This window comes from Schistocerca nitens, chromosome 1 (assembly GCF_023898315.1).
Source record: "Schistocerca nitens isolate TAMUIC-IGC-003100 chromosome 1, iqSchNite1.1, whole genome shotgun sequence".
Lineage (NCBI taxonomy): Eukaryota > Metazoa > Arthropoda > Insecta > Orthoptera > Acrididae > Schistocerca > Schistocerca nitens.
In genome coordinates this window covers 177640363-177657007 of record NC_064614.1, presented here as the reverse complement: position 1 = coordinate 177657007, position 16645 = coordinate 177640363, and the positions used below count along the sequence as shown (strand labels likewise).

At 40.4% G+C, this 16645-nt stretch overlaps 1 protein-coding gene across 3 annotated transcripts in view; it reads right to left on the bottom strand.

The window, feature by feature from the left end:
* LOC126244882 (protein halfway) overlaps nucleotides 1-16645 on the bottom strand; it is a 219775-nt gene that overhangs the window by 67356 nt on the left and 135774 nt on the right. The window contains exon 1 of one of the 3 annotated variants that reach the window (XM_049948272.1): nucleotides 4791-4880. The exons of the other annotated variants lie outside the window; for them this stretch is intronic. Within the exon in view, the coding sequence (XP_049804229.1) occupies nucleotides 4791-4838 (48 nt within the window). The 5' untranslated portion in view covers nucleotides 4839-4880. Of the gene's footprint in view, nucleotides 1-4790; nucleotides 4881-16645 lie in introns of those variants that run through there. 3 annotated transcript variants of the gene reach the window in all.

The following is a 16645-nucleotide window of genomic DNA, read 5'->3' as shown; positions in this document are numbered from 1 at the left end:
TATAGAAGAAAAAATATACAGATATATATATTCTGGTAAAAAATAATTTTGTTTGGCCCAGTGACCTGGTACTGAGCATTTCAATCAGATGACATTTCTGCAACTTGCATGTTCCTAACCTATCTCAGTTATCCAACCAGGGACAGGGGACCTACAGTTTAACATGGAATCCAAACCAAATTTATTTTCTGGTGAATCACCACATCACTGTGAGGAGAATGTTAGATTATAAAGCAGACTGAAAAAATTGCGGTTCGACCGGGATTTAATAGTGTGACCTTTGCGGTTCAAGGCACGCACTTGATCACTAGAACTCATGGTCTGAGACAGTTTCCAGTCATATTTTGCTGTTCCCTGGAGTTGCGGCAGCTGTTTATTTTACTGATTTTCTCACCAGATACCGCCTTCCTCTATAGCTGACCAGCTCATAGCTCCCATCATTTTCACGCGATGTCACTGCAAATGCCAATTAAACATGGAAAAGATAATAAAACATATATGTCACATTTCTTATTATTTAATGGTAATAAACCGAGGTGACAGGAGTCATGGGGAGGCGAAATGCACATATAAAGAAGGTGGTGGTATCAGGTACACAAGGTATAAAAGGGCAATACACTGGTGGAGCTGTCATTTGTACTCAGGTTATTCATGTGAACAGATTTCTGATGCGATTAAGGCCACACAACAGGAATTAACAGGCTTTTGACTGTGGAAGGGTTGTTGGAGCTACATGCATGAGACATTCCATTTTGGAAATCATTAGGGAATTCAATATTCAAAGATCCACAGTGTCGAGAGTGTCCCGAAAATAGCAAATTTCCCGGCATTTCCTCTCATCACAGATAATGCAGTGGCCTACAGCCTTCACTTAGCTGAGAGCTGCAGCATTTGCGTAGAGTTGTCATTGCTAACAGACAAGCAACGATGCATGAAATAATCACAGAAATCAATGTGGGACATATGACAAATGTATCCATTAGAACAGTGTGGTGAAATTTGATATTAGTGGGCTACTGCAGCAGACAATTGATACGAGTGCCTTTACTAACACCACGGCATCACCTGCAGTACCTCTAGTGGGCTCCTGACCATTTTGATTGTACACTAGATGGCTGGAAAACTGTGGCCTTGTCAAATGAGTCTTGAATTCAGTTGGTAAGAGTTGATGATACAGTTCAAGTGTGGCACACACTCCACATGTCAACAAGACAGTGTGCAAGCTGATGGTGCCTCCATAATAGTGTGGGCTGTGTTTACATGGAAAGGACTGGGTCCTCTAGTCCAACTGAACCAATCATTGACTGGAAATGGTTGTGTTCAGCTACTTGGGAGACCATTTGCAGCCATTCAAGGACTTTATGTTCCCGAACAACAATGGAAGTTTTATGGATGACAGTGCACCACATCACTGGGCCTGTCTGCAGACCATCACTATTGGTGCTTTCTCTCTCTCTCTCTCTCTCTCTCTCTCTCTCTCTCTCTCTCTCTCTCTCTCTCATACATTTTAACATTCCCTAGTCTACATCTCTCTCCTGCCTGAAAAAGGATGTAATAGTTCCTAAAGCTAGGATAGGATCATGAACTTTTACTTGCATATTGATGGTATAGACTTTGTCATCAAACACCAGCTTCAAATGTTTGACGGCTAAGGCTTTGCTCAAGTCACTTTTTGGAATGCAAGCAAAGACTTTGAATGTGTAGGGCACATACCTCTTCTGGAGAAAAAGGACTTCTATGGCATTAGTGATAAAAACTTGAACTTATCTGTAGAGCAGTAAGCAAGTTGTCTGTGTTAACAAAGAAATGTCCGGTGAAGAACAAGTTAATGTAGGTGTGGTGCCTTTGTTATTGTTCCTAGTAATGATTAATGACTTGATTCCATTTATTAAATCCACCACAGTACTGTATGCAGATGAAATAACTTTTATTCATAGTAGTAACATCAGTAGCCTTAAATCTTGTGACACAAAAGCAATTGCTCAAGCATCCTATCCATTTAAAGCAAAAAGATTTTCCTCAAATGAGAACAAAATGCAGCAGATGGCTTTTATCTAAAAGACAAGCTTCAGTCAGATGATACAAATTAAGTTACCGGGGGTATATTTAGATGATAAATTGTCTTCGGGCAACATGTCCATTACATCAGTGGTAAGTTGTCAACAGTAATGTGTTACGGCAGCTTATGGATTGTGTACCTGAAATGTACACTTAAGACAAAAAAATCATTTGTTTGTCTGAACATGTACATCACATCTACCAATTTCCATTCCATTTAGATAATCCTTTCATGGTGCATAGTTTTTTGACTTAAGAGTCTATGATAGAATGTCTTATTTATCACCACATGGTATTATTTTATGGGGAAACTCTAGTTGTGTGCATGAGATCTTAATACCGCTAAAGAGAGCTATTATGGTAGTTTCTGGTTACTCATATAAGACACGCTGAAAACCTTTGTTTCGTGAACAAGGAACCATGAATGTAATAAATGTATACACACTGTGTTTTAATTTATACAAAGAAGAAATTACCAGGAGCAAAACACTAAGAGAATGTACATTGTTACAGAATATGAACTCCTATGGCACAAATTATTCACAGACTGTACAGGATTTACCAGAACAACCATTCAAACAAACACTGCATGACTGGTTAGTTAATCCACCCATTCTACAGTATAAAGGAATCCATAAATTTTTAATGTAATACCATAATGTTGATAACTCTCCTGTTGTTTCTTTTAAATCATCAGTTGTTTTGTGTTATGTATTCTAAACTGACAAAAGTGGTGGGGTTCCTCCTAATATCGTGTTAGACCTCCTTTTGCCGGCTTAGTGCAACAACTCGACATGGAATGGACTCAACAAGACACTGGGAGTCCCCTGCACATATGTTGAACCACACTGCCTCTACAGCCATCCACAATTGTGAATGTGTTGCCAGTGCAGGATTTTGTGCAAGCAGTGACCTATCAATTATGTCCCATTAATGTTTGATGGAATTCATGCCAGGTGACCTGGGAGGACAAATCATTCACTCAAACTGTCCAGAATGTTTTGCAAAGCAATCCTGTTAATTCCCGTAGTGCAGCCATAATCACGTTGGAAACCTTTTCACATAAATCACCTGAGTACAAATGACAGCTCTGTCAATGCACTGCCCTTTTATACCTTGTGTATGCGATAATACTGCCAAAAACCACGGCTTTTGTCATGTCAATGTATGTGACACTGTCTGTTGTTCCAATGGCCTAATGACGATAACATGATTATTTTTATTATTATCGCTTGCTGAAGGTGAGTACTGGTCTGAAATTCTGCCTCATACTTTAATGGTTTTTCTGGATTGAATTTTTCATCCTGTGCAAAAAAGAAGTAAGACAATATCCATATAACTTCTGCCACTGCTTACAGTATACTGACAAGGCAGGTACAAGTAGCTGTCAGGACATTATGTTTATATGAAAGACATACGGACCGTATAGTCACTCTCATTCATATTTTCTGTGGTATCTCTGTATCAATTTAGCAAACTGTGGGATGACTGACTGAACAAGGAAAATGCTGATTACCTCCCTCTCCCTTGCCCAGCTGAGATAGTATTTCACATCTAAAACAACTCAAGTGTCAAAATGTATTTATTTACACATCATATTCCACAAACCCTATAATGAAGGAAAGACTTCAGAGATGTGCAGCAAGTCAAGTGCTGAACCATCATAGGTTACTTCTGCTATGTGCTACTACTCAATTACAACTATCACTAATCTACTTTAAGTGTTAATTATGAGAAAAAGACTTCCACATCACATTTTTGAAATGCACTATACATCATGATATCATGTTCCTTGGATGAAATGCAGCTACTGCTCTTTCTCAGTTGTTGTTTTTATCTACTACTACATATGAAGCATTTATGTACCTGTTCTGATATTAGAGATTGCTATCATCTCTCTCTACATGGGAAATGTTATAAACTGTTTCATGCGAACATTAGTGTTAGCCATAATTCACATCCTTCAGTTCAAATATTCAGAAACATTATAGTTCACTTTTGAATATCTAATTATTTCCAATTTTCTTCCCCATGTCAGCCAGCAATCTGTTAGAAACTTTTGTACCTGAATATGAAACTTCATTCTGATCCCTAGATGATAAAGGAAAATCAATATGAAAATTATATTTATTCCTATTATTGCAGCTTTTAATGTCACTATCTGTTATAAACTAACTCTTGTTATGCAGTTCAATTACGATTGGGGAGTAAAGAGAATCACCACACAAGTGTAAAAACCCCAAAATTGCTTATGAAGATCCTGCAGGAGGTTCATTCCTTGACTCAGAAGCTAAACACAACTAAATCAAAAAATGAACAAAAGATTACTGAAAGAGGTAAACTGTTGACTTAGGAAAATTCTTAAATCTGGTCATAACAATTAATTTAAATAAAATTTGTTTCAAAATCAAGCAACGATTTGGGAGAAATTTTATGGCACAATATGAAAGCAGCGTATGTTAACACACTTTTACGTTTCCTGATCAGATAAACAAGACAAGAACCTGGATAGTCACGTTTGATTTATTTCCTTATAGTCCTACAGCTTTGTTTCAAACACAATTAAAGTATTGTAAAATAAAATTAACTTTTTGTCATTTTTCTGACAAAGGTGCGGCGGGTGGAAAAACAATAATAAGTAATTCGCGCTCAACAATGAGGCCATGAATTGAAGAATGGCAGTGAAACGGATACTGAAGAATCCGTTCCAGTATTCGTCTGATGAGACTTACTTCCACAACGCAAAATATACACCAGGCCTTGGTTAATGTTGCCAGCATGTCACCAGTTCCTAACAAAATCACAATACCAGCAGTGGAAAAAAAAAAAAAAACTGTAATAATACCGTAGCGTTCACAGTATGTTCCAGGTGGTCAATGATAAAATTTATTTATGAATCATCTACCCTGACCCCGCACTAAAAGTTATACTCATCTGACGCAATCTCACAAATAATTATGACAAAACATTACGAGAATGGTTGATAGCAGTAAATTTCGTCATCCCTGAGTCTTCGCTAAGAAGCGCAGACACTGGCAAGTGCCGCCTCGTGTGTTTGCCCCCATCGCCGACTGCGTCACGTTGCCATAGCAGCGGCGGCAATTTGGAGATAATAGCTCGCTACTTCTGGACGAAGCTATCGTCGAATCCACCAACACTTCTTCGGTCTCTCTAGTTGTTTACTTCCTCAGAAAGCAACGTGAGAAAGCGTAGCTCTAGTTGTAAGAGTCAAATTCTTTCGCCCCTTTCAACATGCCCCCACATTCGCTAAGCCTATTATTGAATTAAAATTCAGATGATTTTCTTTCACAGTTATTTCTACAACAAATAGTTTGCAAAGGGCTCTAGTTCTAGGATGTAAGTCAACTACGCACTTTATTCTTTATTAAAATAATATGCACGGTACTTACATAGTACGGTAACTACTCAAAACGATATGTAGACTTACAAGGTGTGATCAAAAAGTAACGAGATTTTATTTAATTTCGCAGGTTTATACATCCGATCAAAAAAAAAAAAATTATCTGGCTGATAAACATGTTCCTGGTGTACGTTTGCATTTTTAGCTGTTCTGAATATTTAGTTTATTGTTGACAGCTTTTACTTTTGAAAACGATAGATCAAAGAATTTGTATTAAATTTTGCTTTAAAAATGAAATAAAGTATAACACTGAATTCTAAATGCTGACTTTGCCCTTTGGCGACTCTACCGTAAGTTAAGTCAAGATCTTGCGACCGATGTAAACATTTAAAAGAGGGTCCAGAACACGTTGAAGACGACGACTACCCTGGCCGCCCTTGTTAAAGTTTCGCGTTGTGAACAGTTTTTTTTTTTTTTTAATAACTTCACTGACATTCAATATCTCTGTCTTCCCAGACACGAGCTATTCTGCGTTCTTTGCCGCAACGGAAATTTACTATCGTCGTTAAGCGTTGTTCTGCAGACTTCTAATAAATCACTTTTTTTTATCTACAAACAACTTGTGTCATTCTTAAACAATCAATTAAGTTCCAGAATGAGATTTTCACTCTGCAGCGGAGTGTGCGCTGATATGAAACTTCCTGGCAGATTAAAACTGTGTGCCCGACCGAGACTCGAACTTGGAAACATCCCCCAGGCTGTGGCTAAGCCATGTCTCCGCAATATCCTTTCTTTCAGGAGTGCTAGTTCTGCAAGGTTCGCAGGAGAGCTTCTGTAAAGTTTGGAAGGTAGGAGACGAGGTACTGGCAGAAGTAAAGCTGTGAGTACCGAGCGTGAGTCGTGTTTCGGTAGCTCAGTTGGTAGAGCACTTGCCCGCGAAAGGCGTAGGTCCCGAGTTCGAGTCTCGGTCGGGCACACAGTTTTAATCTGCCAGGAAGTTTCAATCAAACAAGTTACTGGCCCAGGTGTGCTACGGCGTAATTATTTAAACGAATTTAAGTAAGTATTGGTTAAGAACAGTCTTTGTTGCAACTTTAGTTTTTCATTTTTCAACTACGCGTTTCGCCTTACTTAGGCATCTTCAGGTTATCTTAATTTGATATTTCTTAGAAGGATCCTTTAGTCAGTGTAGCCAAAAGGCATCGTCGAATATATCAAGCCAACATTGCCTTCGTTAAACTCAGCAAAAACTTTTCTTGATGGACGCGAGTGACTCCAAGACCTTCATAACGCGTTCCCGTTCACAGGTGCGAGTAACAGAATAAGATGGGGCTCAGGTAGTAATCCAGAATTACCCGATTTATTTTTAATCTGTAAAATTTTTGGCATACTACCAGATGAGTACTGTATTTTTGTCGATAACTTGACAACTCAACTTTGTGCATATGAGAAAGCTTTGTCGAGTAAAGGAGGAGATTCTACATCGCAAGAGGCTTTTATAATTAACTTATTGAAACAGTCTTCTACACAACCACAGTGGAAAAAGAAAGTCGTCTGTCATTACTGTAAGACGCTACATCACGTGATCAAGAAATGCCGAAAGTGGGTTGCAGATGGTCGACAGAAAATGCCTCAGAAAAGTGATGTGTCTGAAGCTGCTGAAACTTCAAATACGAACATGGTTCTCTTTGCTGAAACGTATGCTGTTACGTCATCTGAGTGTGATAATGGTAGCTGAGTTGTAGATAATGGTGCAACAAGTCATATCACCAATAGTGACAATTTTTTCAAGAAATTTGAACTATTTTCTACGACACAATTACATCAGCAGATGGTGATACTGTTGAGGCTGTTGGCGAGGGCACAACAGAAATAGAAGCAACACTGAATAGAAACTGGCATGAAATCACTTTGACTGATGTATGATACGTGCCAAAATTAAAAAGAATTTGTTTTCAGTGATAACAGCACACGACAAAAATCCAAAAACTACATTTTTATCCGCAACGGAAAGATGTTATTTTAAAACTGGTGAGTCACAAAACTACCAGGGTTGGAACTTTAATAGTGACAACTATTTATTTACTGCTCGTACAAAATAGATAACAGTTTCAAAGTTTTACTGACCTTCAAAGTAGTCACCAGCATTGTTTATAACCCGCTGCCAGCGATGTGGAATTCGTCGGATACTCTTACAAGTGAACCTCCGCATCGCACCCCCCTCAGATTTAGTTACAAGTTGGCATGTGGATAGGCCTTGAAAAACTGAACACAGATCATCGAGCAAACAGGAAGAAGTTGTGTGGAACTATGAAAAAATAAGAAAATATACAAACTGAGTAGTCCATGTGCAAGATAGGCAACATCAAGGATAAGGTGAGCTCAGGAACGCCGTGGTCCCTTGATTAGCATGAGCAGCTGCGTAACGAGAGGTCCTTGGTTCAAGACTTCCCACGAGTGAAAAGTTTATTTTCTTTATTTTCGCAAAGTTATGATCTGTCCGTTCGTTCAATGACGTCCCTGTTCACTGTAATAAGTTTAGTGTTTGTTTTGCGACCGCACCGCAAAACCGTGCGATTAGTAGACGAAAGGACGTGCCTCTCCAATGGGAACCGAAAACATTTGATCGCAAGGTCATAGGTCAACCGAATACTCCACAGGAAAACACGTCTGATATATTCTATACGACACTGGTGACGGCATGTGCGTCACATGACAGGAATCTGTTGTCGACCCACCTAACTTGTACACTTGGCGATTGGGTAAAAAGATTCTTCTACCTTGCCCGATTTAGGTTTTCTTGTGGATGTGATAATCACTCCCAAAAAAGTGATGAAAACATAAGAGATTGTCACATAAACTGCAACAAATGAATGCAACAGTTTCACAGTCGCACAGTTTTCCTTGTGCTCTGTCAAAACATATGTTTTTAACGTTTTCAAAATTTCCGTATGTAGACCGTCCAATTCTGCATATGTCCAAGTAAATCTGAACATGTCCTGGAATTTTGGAGAGCGAAGTTTATTACATAAAAAATTAAACTTTTCACTCGTGCGAAGTTTTGAACCAAGGACCTCTCGTTCCGCAGCTGCTCACGCTAACCACAGGACCTCGGCGCTCCTGAGCCCTAACAATCTTTGATGTTGCCTATCTTGCGAATGGACTACTCAGTTTTGTATATTTTGCTTATTTTTTTCATAGTTGCACACAACTTCTTCCTGTTTTCTCGATTGATCTGAGTTCAGTTTTTCAAGGCCTATCCACCGTGCCAACTTATAACTAAATCTGAGGGGGGTGCGATGGGGAGGTTCCCTTGTTAGCAGTGCCAGTTGTGTTGACAGTTCGAGCAGCGCTGTCTATTGCCCAACAAATCTGTAGCAGTTCTGAAGCGAATGCCGTGAAGTGTTTCCTTCAGTTTAGAAATCGAGTTGAACTCACGAGGGCTTAAGTCGGGGGAGTGCAGTAGGTGGTATAGCACTTAGCAGCCCCATCAGTCAAACAAATCAGTAACAGCTTACACTGTAAGTGCTTGAGCATTGTCCTGCAAAATGACGGTCAGTTCCTGCAGAAAGTGCCATCACTTCTGTCTCTATGCTGTTCATTTTTGGAACACAACCTACGAACAGCTCAGAGACTATGGATTTATTTTCAAAAGCGGTGAAGACAAAGGCATTCTTGAACGTTAAAGTGATCCCCATATACCTCAGGTGTTCTCTGCCTGTACATTGGTGCACCTGGCAGTTGGATAAGTCAGCGACAAACTTCAGTTGCAATCTCTACTACACAAGCTGAAATTGAAGCGGCTAGTGAAGCAGCACGAGAAATGGTCTGGATGACGAGATTTGTAACTGAGCTTTACCAGCTAAAAGACACGAAGCCTTAACGAAGAGACAATGAAGTCCTGCAGTTCGACTAACACAGAATCCTGAATTTCACCGACGGGCAAAATATATTCGTCTCAGACCCTTCTTTGTCCAAGAGTTAGTTACAGCTGGTGAAATTACCATTTCAAGAGTAGATACAGAAAATCAGCTTGCGGATTTATTAACAAAACCATTGTTTGCTGCCTGACTAAGACAGCCGTGCAAAAATATGAGAATGTGTAAATATGGAAGAGTGTTAAGGTTTTGCGTCGTGAACAGTTTTATTTAATAACGTCATTGGCATTTAAATATCTGTCTTTCCAGACACGGCTTGCTTTGCGTTCTTTGCCCCAGTGGAAATATATTATCGTCGTTAAGCGTTATTCCGCAGACTTCTAATAAACCAGTGCTTTTTTCCCAACGAAAAACATGTATCATTCCTAAATAACCAAATAGCCGTAACACATTAACTACTGACGAAAATGTGTAAAACATAACGAAAATAGTTCTGGAAAAGCGCTAAATCACAATCGAAGAGCTTTCTGATGATATCGGCATATCCTTTGGTTCATGCATAGAGTAAATATCTCTGGAGTGAGCACTCAACATGCGCAGAACAGATTTTGTGTTGTCAACATACATTGCCGGCCTGGTCACGTGATCTCGGGACGTCGTGAGTTTGTTCGTATAGCGCCCTGTATATTTAGAATGTCACTACATCCCTAGTACAGACGGATTCTTTTCGTACGTATCGTGGATTATTTATATATGTCGCGAAGACATTTTAACAGTATCCATTTGATACCGGGAATAAACCAGCTACGTAACTTTTAAGGGCAAGTGATATTACATTCAGCTTCTTTGCGATAGGTGTCATAGTTCAGATGCACTCGATTTTTGGTAGTTTTTGGTATGATACCGCACTTTATAGTATTACAGAGCCTGAAGTACATTTTTGCAGTGATAGTCCTGCAAAACGACTTGACAGTACGTTAGTACTTTCGCAAGTGTCCGAAAAACACCGAATTTACCACACATTAGCGATTATATCCCTGCTAATTCGTCCTTTTTCCTTGTATTTCTGCGTATTTATTTGCTCGCTTTTGCGACTTAAAGCACAATGTTTCTTACTGGTGGCACTTTGAGGTATTTATTTAACGCATTTTAAGTACTTGCTCCCAGTTCATTAAATAAATAGTAGACGGAGTAATCTATATACATAATTGACAAGTCACTGATAAATGCATGGAGGATAGTATTTACTGAAACAACTAACCTTTCCCTTTCCTGTTCCACTAGCAAATTTACGAGAGGAAGCGATTGTTTGTAATCTTTTGTACGAGCCGTAATATCTATTATACAATCATAAAATCGTAGAAAAATTGGTCTACAGAATCAAGTCTTAATTATAATGCGTCTCGAAATTTTTAAACGTATACAGTGTCTCTTACTAAAATGAAAACTATAATTAGAGCTATGTGGAATGTACACATGAAAAGTTACTATCCCTCCTTTCACATATTTTTCTTTCCATCCGTAGCAACAACGTGATTCACCATCGCTATTACACTATCAACAAACGGTGAAACACAACAAAAACTCTTGGTATTATAAACTTCAAACGCTGCAGAAAGCACACAGGCACAGCGAAGTCCCGAGATCACGTGACAATCCTGGTTTAATGTTGACAACATGCGCAGAACGCAATGCTCACTCCAGAGATATTTACTCTATGGGTTCATGGTAAGAAGCTTTTTCGGGTGTTCTGGACATGAAACGTCTGACATTGTTGAAATTCGAGCAAAAATGATGTCCCGTAGACATCGCTCAGGAATTGCTGAATGAAGTCGACAAGGATCCACGAAACACGGTTATAGGGGTATGACGTAGTATCCATGGGCCAAACGTCCCAATGGAAACTGCCTGAAGAGCCAAGACAGACAAAATTTCTACAAGTTCGATCACATGTTAACGTTCTTCTCACAGTTTTCTTCGACTACAATGGGGTAGTGCATCATGCGTTCCTGCCTTATGGTCGTACGGTCAATAAGGAATACTGCCTGAAAGTTAGGCGTCGTTTACGTGAAGCAATCCAAAGAAAACGACCAGAACTGTGGCAAAACCGCCCTTGGAACTGCATCATGATAACGTTCCCAATCACACCTCACTGGTTGTTCATGATTTTTTGGCAGAAAACAAATCGTGTTGTCTCAGCCACCGTATTCGCCCTGGGCCTTCCTTCTATTCCCGAGGCTGAAGAGAAGTACGAAAGATGTCATTTTGCCACCACTGATGAGATAAAAATAGAATCGCCGAAGGTGCTGAACACCATAAGGAAAAAGTGAGTTCTCGGAGTATTTCCAAGTTTAGAAAAAGCGCTGCACAAGTGTAGGCTATTATATTTGAGGGGGGGATTGCTTTGAAGGGGGCAAAGTTAATGTTGAATCAATAAAGATTCTTCAATAAAAACAAAATAGCCGTTACTTTTTGATCAAACCTACTAGGTCTACAACTTTGCTTCCGCCGTTTTGCAATAGACGGGAGTAGCGGCAAGTGAGGTTCGGGTGGTTGGTCATAGGTGTAATACAATAAGCTTAGACATCTGTAAACATTATATCATAAAATTATTAGTCGATTTGTGATTGCATCATAAGGTTATTCTCGATTGAGTACGTCAACTTCCGTACCAATTTCTCGCCATTTGCGGGAAGTTTTAATTTTCTGCTTTAACATGACGAAAATGTGGATGTGGCTCTTAAAATGCTGGGTAAGACCAATGGTGAAGGAACTATTAGTGGAAGAACTTGCAGAGAATGTTTTCAACGCCTTAAGAACGGTGATTTTGACGTCGAAGACCGGCATGGCGGCGGAAAACAATGTTTTCGTAGCTACTGAAACAGACGAAGACAGTCACAGGACATCATCATGAAAGGAATTGATGCGTTCGAGCCCAGCACTGAAACACAAACGGCCACAATGCAGCGGTAGACACGTACAGGCAATTTTGCAGCAGATCAGTGCTCGGCCCCATGTCGCAAAACCCGACAAAATATACATGGAAACGTTGAAACGAGAAGTCCTATCCCTCCCGCCGTATTCTCCATACATAGTTCTCTCTGGCTACCGCCTTTCTCGATCAGTGGCATACAGTCTGGCTGACCAGCACTTCCGGTCAAATGAACAAGTGCAAAATTGAATCGATTCATGGATCCCCATAAAAGTCGCCTAGTTCTTCCGCCACGGGATTCGTATGCTATCCGAAAGATGGGAGAATGTAATGGCCAGCGATGGGCAATACTACGAATCATATTTTTTTTTTTTGTAAGTTTTTCACAATAAAGTCCCAAACTTCGAGAAAAAACGGCGGAAGCAAAGTTATAGAGCTAGAAGTATACTGTGAAACTGGAAAGATCAGTGTAGGGAGAAATGTAAAGGGAATCACTAGTAAAATGTACGTATTTGTGTACATGTTTACTTGTATAAAAGTACTTATATTAAACGCACTGACGAAGCCAACTGCATAGAAAACATGCTGAAAGGCTAATGAAGATTCGATTCTACTAGAAACTCCATATTCTCGAAAGAATCGAAATCCCACCTGCAAAGAACTTCAAATTTGTGAATAGAAATGAGGTAATGTATTAAATATTCGACGTCAGGTATGTACGCGAGAAAAAGTTTAGAAAAGGGGATAGAAACTGTGTTTTAAGTTCGTCGGATGTCGTTTACTGCTCTGATTATCAAATACTGAATGAATATATCCTGGGTAATTTGGGCACAGGTTTAAGCAAAAGCTAGTTTTCACGCACCCCAATTTTTGTGACGTCGTACCTTGTGAATGATGTGTCTTAGAACGAGATAATTTTGCAAGTACATACAGCGATATAAGCAGATACTGTCTGCAAAATGTGTTACGAACAGAGTTAGTAGTAAACAAGTAATAAATTGAAAGGTCACGCCTCAGTTTTGCTTCAGGAACAGGGAAATTGTAGTAAGCGACAAACCTTTTTCGTTTCATCATTTAATGGAGGATGTCATCGAGAAAAAGTTTCGTTAAGGTTTGAAATTATGCGTAAAGTTTGTTGCAAGTCATAAGTGCTCTAATTCTCAAATACTGAATAAATATAGTCAAGACACACCATCATCACAAGTTGTCGTTCTCATTGCTCAGCATCCAGACGCCTTGAACCAAACGTCACCATACTGGACGGCTATCAGCTTTTGAGCCCGCTGAAGAGGCAGACTGGAGATCTCCATTTGACACACGCTTCTTCTCGCTGTTCTCCCCTTCAGTCTCGTGCCCTCGATCTCTCCTCCAATGATTATTTTCTCTCTATTTTCTCCATCTCTTCTCACAATATGGCTAAATAGCTGGAAACTTTTTTGATTGACACGAGAAGAAAAGGGCCTGGAGATACTGAGTTGCTCAGTGATGGACACATCAGTTCTTCAAAAATGGTTCAAATGGCTCTGAGCACTATGGGACTCAACTGCTGAGGTCATTAGTCCCCTAGAACTTAGAACTAGTTAAACCTAACTAACCTAAGGACATCACAAACATCCATGCCCGAGGCAGGATTCGAACCTGCGACCGTAGCGCATCAGTTCTTCTTTCGGCCCATTTTATGGACATCATCCTGCATCAGCACCAAAGCCGCTTGCCTCTGCCCTGAAGTGTGCATGTTTCGTAACCGTAAAAGAAGACGGAAAACACGAGTGTTTCAACAAGCCGGATCTTTGTACTGTTTGTTTATCGCTCTGTTCTGACATATCCTCGTGAGTTTCTTCACAGCCAGTCGCCCTAGCGTGATCCGCCTTCTTATCTCGTCTTCACAACTTCCCGTGACACAGATGGTTCAGCTAAGATATATGAAATATGCGCGACTTCCAATTCCTTTAATCGACATGTGAGTTGGACCTGTACTCCTCGATCAGTTGTCTCGAGTCTGGACTTGCTGGGATTGATGTCCAACCCATATGACTGATTCACGTACTTTACTTCTGTTAGTAGCTCAAGAAGTTCATCTTTGTTGCTGGTTAAAAATCCGATGTCATCAGCAAATCGGAGGTTGTTAATGGTTCTTCCATCATAAGATCTACATCAGGATCTTTCCTAATGACATGTTCGGCATAGATGTTGCACAGTTGCGGGGATAGGACACAACACTGTTTGACACTTTCTGGCACACTCAAGAAATCAAAAAGTGACAGCTTAGCACTTGTCTTGACAGCTTAAAGTTAAGTACGGCATAGCGTTCTGATCAGTACTATCATCAAGTGTGGTGGGCCACCGATCTTTTCAGGTACCTGATACAGCCCTTCCCAGAAAACACAGTCAAAGTACTTTCTATAGTCCAGGAAGCAGATGTAAACGGGAACAGAGAACTGTCGTTATTTCTCAGTTATTTGTAACTCTCGTTATTTCTCAGTTATTTGTCGTATGTTCAGGATCTGTTCACGAGTTACTTTTCCTTCAACAATAATTGTTTCGTCTGTAAAAATATGAGGCTGAGCGTGCGGTTTCAATCGATTATTCAAGCCGTAAAACAAAATTTTGCTTGCGTTGGATATGAGAGCAAGTGTTCGGTAGTAGTGCATTTCTTGACTGATCCTTCCTTTGTAGGGGGATAAAGAGAGAAGTAAGTCAACAAGACGACTACGCAAAAGCAAATAATTTCGTTTACCCAGAGTTGATTTCCCTCTGGAGATACCCGAGCTCTTATTCCGATGCCTTCCACGTACTCCTGCGGCCTTGTGGCTGTCGAGTGGATGGACACCATCTGCACGCTATTCCCCGTGGGCAACACCTGGTCGGGTGACGTCAGTCTATTGCTCTTGCGCAACCCACTTTTCCGGTTTGTATCAACGCGAGCAGGAATTACAGAGCAGGTAAAACTTGGTTGTTTAGCTTTAGTATTATGTACGAAAAGCGGGATATAGGTCGATGATAGCTACACTGAGGGGGAAAAAAATCAGAACACAAAAGAAAAACAATTAATGTAATGACATTTCAGGAATACATTTGTCTACGTAACACATTTAAGTGATCAACATTGCAAGATCACATGTTAATGTAAGCAAGAGGTACGCCATTGCAAATACGAAATGCTGGGATGTTAATAAAGGGTGTAACTGCCAGAATGTTGAATGTAAGCGTGCAAACGTGCATGCACTGTGTTGTATAGGTGCCGGATGTCAGTTTGTGGCATGGAGTTCCATGCCTGTTACACTTGGTCGGACAATACAAGGACGGTTATTGCTGTTTCTGGCTGATCCTGGAATTGTCATCCGATGATGTCCCATATGTGCTCGATTGGAGACAGAGCTGATGATCGAGCAGACCAAGGCAACACGACGACACTCTGCAGAGCATGTTGAGTTACAACAGCGGAATGTGTGCGGGCGTTATCCTGTTGGAAAACACCCCCTGGACTGCTGTTCATGAATCTACATCTACATCGATACTCCGAAGCCACCGTACGGTGCGTGGCGAAGGATAGCTTGTACCGCTACTGGTCATTTCCTTTCGTGTTCCACTCGCAAATAGTGTGAGGGAAAAACGACTGCCTGTACGCCTCCGTATGAGCTCTAATTTTTTCGTATCTTATCTTCGTGATCCTTATGCGCAATGTGTTTTGGTGGCAGTAAAATCATTCCGCAGTCAACTTAAAAAGCCGGTTCTCTAAATTTTCTTGAAAAGAACGTCGCCCTCCCCCCAGGGATTCCGATTTGAGTTCCAGAAGCACCTCCGAAATACTTACGTGTTGTTCGAACCTGCCGGTAACAAATCTAGCAGCCCGCCTCTGAACTGCTTCGATTACCTCCTCCAATTCGACCTGGCACGGGTCCCAAACACTAGAGCAGTATTCCAGAACAGGTCTCCCCAGCGTCCTATATGCTGTCTCCTTTTCAGATGAATCGCACTTTTCTAAAATTCTTCCAATAAACCGAAGTCGATCATTCGCCTTCCCTACCACAGTCCTCACATGCTCATTCCTTTTCATGTCGCTTCGCAACGTTACACCAAGGTATATAAACGACGTGTCTGAGTCAAGCAGTACACAACTAATGCTGTATCCGAACACTGTATGCTACGGTCGCAGGTTCGAATCCTGCCTCGGGCATGGGTGTGTGTGATGTCCTTAGGTTAGTTAGGTTTAAGTAGTTCTAAGTTCTAGGGGACTTATGACCTAAGATGTTGAGTCCCATAGTGCTCAGAGCCATTTGAACCATTTTGAACACTGTACGTTAGCTTTTCCTACTCATTCGCATTAACTACATTATCCCATTTTTAAAGCTAGATGCAACTCATCACACCAACCAGAAAGTCATCTTTCATCTTCCTACAGTCATTCAGTTTCGG